Source organism: Onychostoma macrolepis, chromosome 13 (genome assembly GCF_012432095.1).
Source record: "Onychostoma macrolepis isolate SWU-2019 chromosome 13, ASM1243209v1, whole genome shotgun sequence".
NCBI lineage: Eukaryota > Metazoa > Chordata > Actinopteri > Cypriniformes > Cyprinidae > Onychostoma > Onychostoma macrolepis.
The window spans coordinates 6,111,318-6,120,711 of NC_081167.1; the positions used below are offsets into that span (position 1 = coordinate 6,111,318).

At 38.2% G+C, this 9,394-nt stretch overlaps 1 protein-coding gene across 1 annotated transcript; it reads left to right on the forward strand.

Moving 5' to 3' along the window:
• The first annotated feature begins 478 nt into the window (after nt 1–478).
• On the forward strand, nt 479–9,394 carry ppm1g (protein phosphatase, Mg2+/Mn2+ dependent, 1G). Its single transcript, XM_058796417.1, has 10 exons — nt 479–995; nt 1,250–1,319; nt 2,155–2,240; nt 2,561–2,684; nt 4,939–5,399; nt 6,225–6,353; nt 6,739–6,973; nt 7,084–7,213; nt 7,695–7,791; nt 8,305–9,394. Exons 1-10 carry the CDS (start codon nt 885–887, stop codon nt 8,491–8,493), a joined length of 1,632 nt encoding a protein of 543 aa, XP_058652400.1. The 5' UTR covers nt 479–884; the 3' UTR covers nt 8,494–9,394.

Consider the following 9,394-nt stretch of genomic DNA (forward strand, 5'->3'; position numbering starts at 1 on the left):
AACTAGAGTCTAAATAACGGACAATAAAGACATTCGAGAAATCAAGTCATTTTACACGAATTTTTCCAGTCGGTCAACAGATCCTCACTAATAAATGAAATGATAGCGTGTAAATATAAATGAATCTTTTTAGCTAGCGCGATTCAAAAGATTCGAGTCAACATCCCGCCACTAATTTCCATGAAACCATGCGCATGCGTGATCTGATGGGAAGATCGGCTCGGTACTGACTCGGATCTCTGAATCTCGTTCCGCCAAATGAACGAATCTTTACTCAAGTCATTTCGCTCGTTGTCCGAGCCGTTCGGTCTTTTGTCACGTGGCAATTTAATCGATTAGTCCACCTCCAGAATCATTTCGTTCGTAAACGAAGAAAAATGAACGAATCACTCTCTTAAACAACTCGCTACTTCCGAGTCACATAAGGGATTCATTCAAAATGAACGAATCGTTCACGATCGACTTATCGCTGCATGAGCAGACTTCCGCTTCCGGTGTGCCTAAAGTCCGCCCTCTGTGAAATGGGTTTGCTGGTGAACTGTTGATTATGTTGACTCACACGTGTTAAGGGCTTTTCTGTGTTTTAAAAGAGACTTAAATCGAATCAGCATTTATCCTCTCCGTGTTTAAAGTGAGTTCGCGCAGTTTCCGACAGACTCTTCTTTCTTCTGTGGTTGTTAATTTAGAAACTCCAGCATCGTTAGCAGCCCGTCAGCTAACAGCAGCAGGGTAACACACCGGTTTGCTCTCATCTAAGGGCCACTGCACACTGAAATGTGACAAGTACCTAGTTTGCACAGACGTTTCAACTGTCTTTGAAATTAGCAAACCGGATTTCTTTCGTATTACGCGCTTTTCTTTCACGAAACCTCATTACACACATCATGGGGGCTTACTTGGCTCAACCCAACACGGAGAAGACCACAAGCAACGGCGGGAATGAGAGCATGCACTTCGGCTTCGCGGCCATGCAAGGCTGGCGAGTGTCTATGGAGGTAAAACAGTTTCATTCACTCTCTGCCCCTGCTTTGTGGACTGCTGCTAATCACATCTGAACATAAACATGAGAGAATGACCTTTAGCCGGTGTAATTAAAGCGTATCGGATGTTTAATGCTTCCAGTGGTCCGTGTGAGCGTGTTAGTTCTGTAGTGTGTGTTGTTTTGTATGGCAGAAGTGATTTTGGCGCCAGTGAGGTCCGAGTGACTCGCGTTTCTAGCTCCTGTTTTATGGCATGTTTTGTTTCCCAGGACGCGCACAACTGCATCCCAGAGTTGGATGATGAAACTGCGATGTTTGCGGTCTATGATGGACATGGAGGTAAGCTGGTAACAGCCCACAACGTGTGTAAGAGATTTTAAAGAGAGAATTCACCCCAAAATTATACTTTTGTTTCTGCATTCAAACCACTCTGCTACTTTTTACGTGGACGACAAAGGTTTTTTTTATTTTAGTAAAGTATATCAAGCCCCCAAAGAACCCTATAAATAGTCCATATATTATAGTATTGTGTAAGGATGGACAAAAGTGATAGTTCACCCCCCCCCCTCAAAAAAGTCATGTGACCTCCTTCTGTGGAACATAAAATATATTTTGAAAGTGTTCTTTGTCCATATGGTGAAAGTCAGTGATCACCAAAACAGCTATCAGTATTCTTCAAAATATCACCTTTTATGGTCCACAGATGAAAGTTATACAGATTGGAACAACACTTTTTTTTGGGGTGTACTGTTCTTTGAAAGGTATAGTGCACCCCAAAATGAAAATGGTCATAATTTACTCAACCTCAAGTTGTTCCAAATCTGTGTGAGATTTTTTTTGTTTTATTGAACAAAAGAAAACATTTTGAAGAATATTGGTAACAAAACATTTTATGGTAGCCATTGACTTTAATAGTATGGAGAGAGAGAAAAAAATACTATGAAGCCGATGGCTACCGTCAACTCTTTGGTTATCAATTTTTCAAAATATCACCTTTGGGGTGAACTATCCCTTTAAAGTCATTATTCATTAAACATTTGCTGAAATGTACTGCAGGTAAAATATTTTTGGGTGATCTATTCCAGAACGAGGTGAAAATGGTTTATAATAATCATGAATGAGTTATCCATTTGCTAATTTCATTTTGTGAGCGTCTTTTATTGTGTATCTCCAGGTGAAGAGGTTGCTTTGTATTGCTCCAAGTACTTACCTGACGTCATTAAAGAGCAGAAGGCGTATAAGGATGGCAAACTGCAAAAGGTAACTCTTGCTGCACCTCTTATAGTTGTTTGTTGTGCTCGTCTGATTATGACCGATATCAGTTTGTGCCTGCTATAATCCTTTAATTGACACATGCCCTCAACTCTGTGGTATTTTGGTAGAGTTCATATGTGCCGAGCTTGTAAATATGATCATTCTGATATGATTCGAAGACAGCAGGATTTTCCAGAAAATCGCTCTGTTTTATTGTTGTTAATGTCTCTCATGTGACTTTCCGTAGTCTAATTAGATTATATCTTATCTGAAAATGGTTATAATCCCTGACCTTGTGTTTGTGCTGCTTGCTTTCATATTCCCAGGCTCTGGAAGATGCGTTCCTGGCTATAGATGGCCGAATCACCACAGAGGAAGTCATCAAGGAGCTTGTTCAGATAGCTGGACGTCCTCAGGAAGAAACAGAAAAAGTAGCAGATGAAGATGATGGTTAGTGTTGGGGTTTTATGTAGAGGTTGACCGATAGTGGATTTTACCGATAGCTAGGTTGGACCAATATAACAGCTCTCTATATGAAGCATACAGACTTTATTAGAGCCACAGAAAGACAAACGTTTTACTGAAAAATGCACAATACATAATTTATAGCCTAGGGTGAAGTCATTATGTACATTTACAACGATTTGGGACAAATATAATGTAATTTAATAGAAAACTATGTAAATGACGCTCTGTTCCGCGGCAGGATTTTCTGTCGGCTGTATTTAAATGCGCGTCTGGAGTTTCCCGCTCTGTGCAGCGTGCAGTGTCACGTGTCAAAATAAACACGTGCTGTCAGTGATTTCCGCCTCTAGAGGCCGCTCTCGTACTGTATAATACCAGCGGACCCTTCTTAGCCACTCAAGCAAACGGACGCGAAGCGGAAAACTATCAGCATGGATTACCGATAACCGATAGTTGTGGCAATCAGCTATCGGTGCCGATTAATCGGATTTGTAGTTGTTAGTTTATTTTAAAGATTGTTTTGCCTTCTTTTAGAACATTAAGTAATTTTTAAGCCCTGTTGTAAGTTATGAGATGATTTCTTGTGGAGTTCCCCAAGTGCTTCATCTTAGGGCTGTGCGATATGACGATATATACCGGATGGACGAAATAAAGTCTATAGTTTCATTATGTTCTATCGTTTATTTCGTGGTGTCGCAAAATACATTGTTTACAGTAATACTTTTTAATCATTTGGATGACAGATCTTTACACACCACCATGGGCGTGAAGGGGAGACAGAACCAGGTGGAGAACAACCAGAACAAAACGAGGAGCTCGTTCCTAAACGAGGGACTACATCTGTAGCATGGGCGTTTTTAAGCACTGCAGTTTTAAAACAACCGATTTTAAGCCGTTGAAACACAAACAACAGAGCTATATGTGCGCCGTCTCTGTTTCTGTGTGAGAGGGCCGCGCATTTTTTTTTTTTTGGTTTATTTGCCGCTTTATTGGCTTTGAACGATTACATTAACACACTTATATGCGTCAGAATCCCCGTCTTGGCAAGTATCCTCAAAGACAGCGATTTAGGTCTTAAGAGAGAGGAAACGGCTGAAAGAGAAAACGCATATGTAACAATATATTGGATCCGGACTTCGGTCTTAAAGGAGAAGCTGTCCAATATTCGTTCTGTCTGCCATTCATATTAATCATAGCACATTGCTAGAAAATCTCTCACTGCTCTTGACTAAATCACTTTTGTAACTTTAATAAGAAATAATAAAAAAATAATAATGTTTTATATATATACACGCACATGTATAGAATCTATACATAATAAACGTGTTAATTATATCTATCATGGATAGATAGATATAATTAACACAGTGAAGACTAATTAATTTACACAATGTACGTTGCGTTTTTTATTGTAGTTTTTTTGTCCTATTGCTTGCAATTAGTTTCTTATGCTTATTTCATCACTGACTGCTTATTTATTTTCAGTGAGCTTGCTTTTTTTTTTTGTCTTTTTAGGCTTGTTTTGATATTGACATTGGTGACAAGGATTATGAAAATTCTATGGTATCAAAGATTTTAATATCATAACCTTTTTAAAAGGGGAAAAAAAACTACTGTATTGTGATATATCTTTATCGTGAAAAAATTAGTCATATTTTGATTATAAGATTTTGGTCATATCGCCCACCCCTACTTCATCTCATACAAACTGTACTGACTGCCTGAGAAATGTCTTCAAATGTACTTATTTTCAAGATTTTTTAATTGAATGTAATATTAATATCGATAGACAACCATTCTTTAAAGATTGCCGTTATATTTGTCCTTTTTTTAATGGTACATGGTGTTATTTCTGAATGAAACTTTATGTAATGTTACTTCGCAATGTGTTAATAGCAAGCAATTGTGATGTCATATAATGAGTTGCAGATAATGATCTCTAGTTAGTGTTTTTTCACCTGGGGCCAGTTGTTCAAAGGTAATCTGATTGGATTTTGGCCATTGGATTGGATAAAACCTTGAAAATGGGTTGTTCAAAATAAAAAAGGATTCTGAATTCTGTTCAGATCACAAAATCCAATCTTGGTTTTGATCTGGATAAAAATCCTCAGTTTGTGTTTGGGATTTTCAAATCCAGATCATTCTGATCAAGATTAAACTTTTTGAACAACTGGCCCCTGGGTTGTAAAATGCATGCGCAGTTTAATTGCTACAAATTAACGTTCACCTTTCTTGTCAGTTGATAATGAAGAAGCAGCTCTGCTGCATGAAGAGGCCACTATGACAATCGAGGAGCTGCTTAGCCGCTTCGGACAGAACCAAAACAAAAATGCCAAAAAGCCGTGTCCAGGTGCCTCTAAAGAGTCTGAGGGGGGAGAGAAATCTCATGCTGAGAAGGGAATCAATGGTGAAACTGAAAGCGGGGCTTCTGAAGCCGACAGCAATGGGAAGAAGGCAGCCGGTGCTGGAGATGCGGCCGGAGGCTCCAAGATGAGGGCCTGCAGACGGGCGGCTGTGTCCGGAGGCGGAAGTGGCTCTGCTTCTGATGCATCCGCCGAGAAGTCTGGGTCGACTGGGGATGCTGGTCCTTCCTGCTCCTCCTCTGCAGCTCTTGCTCCAGGAAGTGCCAAATCCAAGTTCTTTGAGGACAGTGAAGAGTCGGAGGAGGGAGAAGATGAAGAGGAAGGTAGTGAGGAAGAGGTGAGGGGACAAATCTTGGACTGTTCAGGACTAGGTTTATGTAATGGCTTGCTTGCATTGCAGGTTCAATCTCAAATACAGTTTACCTGGGAAATGGAGAGTAAGTTTTGTTTGTAATTATCAGGTCAAGTTTTTGTATTGTGCTCTTCACAATACACATTTTAATGCAGCTTTGCACAACATGAATGTAATACCAATTGCTTACTAGCCTACTACACTTCCATTCAAGAAGCTGATATGGCAATGCATTTAAATACAACACTACCATTGAAAAGTTTGGGGTCAGTCAGTGATATTTTAGTTGTTTTGAAAAGATTTGTTTGCATTAAATTGATTAGAAGAGACAAAACATTTACAGAACAATATTACAGAAGGTTTTTCTTTTTCTTTTTTTCAAATGTTATTTTAAACTTTGTTCATCGAAGAATCCTGGGGAAAAAAATTATCAATGCTGAAAACTGTTTTTGCTGCTTAATGAGAAATGTTTCTTGAGCAGCATATTAAAATGATTTCTGAAGGCTCATGTGACTGAAAACTGCAGTAATGATGCTGAAAATTCAGCTTTGCATCTCAGAAATAAACTACGTTTTAATCTTTTCAAATAGAAAAGTTATTTTAAGCTATAATATTACACCATATTACAGTTTTTTTTTGTTTGTTTTTACTGTATTTTCTTTTTTAATTTTTCAACCCCAAATTTTAAACCTGAATATGGCACAGCAGACACTAGCATTTTTGCAACATTAATCATTCCAAGAAGTGCTACTTTGCACACAAGTAGCATCTATTTATCATTGTAACTATTATTTTTGTTGTGGCCAATAGGACTGTAGTGAGGAGGACGGTGAGAACAGCAGTGAGAACGATGAAGAGGATGACACAGAAGAGGGAGAGGAAGAGGATAGTGATGAAGAGGAGGAAATGTGCTTGCCGGGCATGGATGGAAAAGAGGAGGTTGGCATTTGTCGCATGGCTTCTAAGATGTGGTTAATTGTGGAAAATGTAGTGTTTATTCATGAAATGAAGCATGTGATAATGTTTCTGACCTCATTCTCTCCTGAACTGAAGTTCATGATGCCCTCATGTTCCTGTTCTTCTGAAACCTGTTTGCTATCTTTTCTTTTTTTTCCTGTGGAACACAAATGGAGAATTTTAGGACAAATCATCCCTCTGCTGTAGCAATCAGATTTTGCTTAATTGTAATTTTGAAAAAAATAAATAAAATAAGCATACTGTTTTAATTGAACAAATTCTTCCTCAAGCAAATGCTAATAAAGAGTAAGTCACATGACCATGTGCATAGTCTGTTTTATTTACTTTTTTCTTCTCTGGTATTCAGCCAGGTTCAGACAGTGGCACCACAGCTGTAGTTGCTCTTATTCGTGGGAAGCAGCTCATCGTGGCCAACGCTGGAGACTCCAGATGTGTGGTGTCTGAAAAGGGAAAGGCTGTGGACATGTCCTATGACCACAAGCCAGAGGACGAGCTGGAGCTGACCAGAATAAAGAACGCTGGTGGGAAAGTGACGATGGACGGCCGTGTCAATGGAGGCCTGAACCTCTCCAGAGCGATTGGTAACACTGCTGCTTACTGACTGATTTATCTTCACAAATGTTTGATTTTGTTTGATTTCCTTTTTTGATTAAGAACCGCAGAAAATGTTATCATTGTGCTTTTCTTGTAGGTGATCACTTTTATAAAAGGAACAAGGCTCTTCCCCCAGAGGAACAGATGATCTCTGCTCTACCTGATGTAAAAGTGCTGACTCTCAATGAAGACCATGAGTTTATGGTTATTGCCTGTGATGGCATCTGGTAAGACTTATAACTCAATATATCTAACATAATTTTGTTAGTTGGGCTGTGTTATGTTTTGAATTTTCACAATGTTTTTGCAAGTTGTAAATTTAGTGTTCATAATATATTTGCTCGATCTTGCTAGTCATATAGCCTAAAATTATTATAAGTGAATGATTCAAGATCCTACTTCCTTGTTCATTTGGCTGTCATGCCTTGATCTCTTTTTTTCATTGCATTTAGCTGTGAGTTCTTGGATCTACCTTATGCATGTAATTGGCTATAGTAGCAGTTTTAGTTGAAATGATTGTTCCTCTAATTGGGGTAAAATCACTTAAATCATTTCTGGACACATTCAGAAATACTATGATGATTTTCAAATGTCATTGAAAAGCATTGGGTCTCATTTGCAACTTCTAGTCCCTTCCATGAGAAATGCAATTTCTGTAATGAGCTGATTAAATTCTGTGTGTTTACATTTGTCTTCGTGTTTTTAAAGGAATGTGATGAGCAGTCAAGAAGTGGTGGACTTTGTAAATGAGAGATTGAAAACTGAGGCTGGTAAAAACAGACCCCTGTCTGCCATTATTGAAGAGGTAAGTTCTGGAAAGTGATGTTTTGGGGGGGTTTGTGTGCTTAAAAGTGCTTATGATTTCAGTAATGCAGCTCTGTGGATCTTTGAGAAATGCTCTTGATTTAAAATTCCCTTCTTGGCAAGATGTTAATGTTAAATATGAAATGAGTCCGATAATGTTTTAAGTGACTTCAAAACGGTGTATTTTGTTTCAGGAGTAAGCTTTTTTTTCTTTTTTCTTTTTTTTTACTTGAATTATTACTTTATAAAATGTGATGCAGTGTTTAATTTAAAAATACTACAAGATTACATGGCATTTACATTTGTTGTTTTGCTGCAGTTTTGAAATTATATCAAATTTCACTGGTATTAGAAACCACCACTGAAATGTGTATTCATGCAGTTTTCTGATTACTATTGGCATTAATAAATTATTATTTGTCACTAATAGTCTTGTAATCATTAGAACCATGAAGGGAAAAAAAAGTCAGCTTGCTAACAAGTTTCTTTTTTTTTTGTTTTCTTTACCGTCTAGCTGCTGGACCACTGCTTAGCCCCAGACACTTCAGGAGATGGTACAGGATGTGACAACATGACCTGTGTAATTATCACCTTCTCCCCACACCTTGGGAACAACATAAACGAGAGCACCAAGAAGCGAAAGCCAGAGGAGACCGCGGCGGAGGAAAACGGCAACGACAGCAAAAGATCCAAAACTGAATAGAAGAGCTGTTGCTGAAGGTGCTGATTATTTTGAGGACACTTTCCCCTTTGAATTCAGACCGCTGGGAAAATTTTAAGGATAGCTCCATAAGAAAGAGCGTTTTAGTTTTAAACAATTCAAAGACGCAAGCAACTAGAACTGTTAACCCAGACCATTTGTTTTTTGTTTCCGATTTGTTTAATATTCCCGTCAACAATGTATGTAATTGATAACTGAATGAACGAAGCGCAATATGGTAGCAGAGGTGATGACACACGAGTCTGTGTACTCCTGATGTTTCTGTCCATCGTACCCTCGTTTATGTACATAGTTTTTTTCCAGTAACGGTCAACTTGATTTGAATGCTCTTTCTTTTTTTAATTTCAGTAGTGGATCATTGTGTCAGTATTTGTGACCTTTTTTTTCTGAACACCAGTATGTAATTGATCAAATACATTTTAAAAAAAATTATGTGATATAAAATGCTCGTCTATTTTTTTTCCTGATGTTGCCATCGCCCACAATAATCCTGTCGAAATGCTCTCAGACGCTGAATTACATTGACATTCCTTTCTCCCTTGTTTCTTGTTAGTGATTCAGAACAACTTTCTGTTTGGGGTACATTGATCCTAATGTCTGAAATAAATTGGCTTCTTTCTTTTTAGTCAAAAGGCTGACATTGGGATCAATGCCTTATTTGATAATTCAGTAAACGGCAGTCACAGAGTGGAAGTCCTCACTGCAAAATAGTTTTCTCATTGTCCTCGGTCTTGAAGCGCCCATCTGATTCATTAAGGTTTATATACGACGTATTTTGGAATATATATTTTGGTACTTTTTCAGAACATCTTGGTGGGTTGTACGGGGAAGTCATTGCTCAGAACTACCAACTTTTTCTGTATCAATAAACAAGTGGAGACTA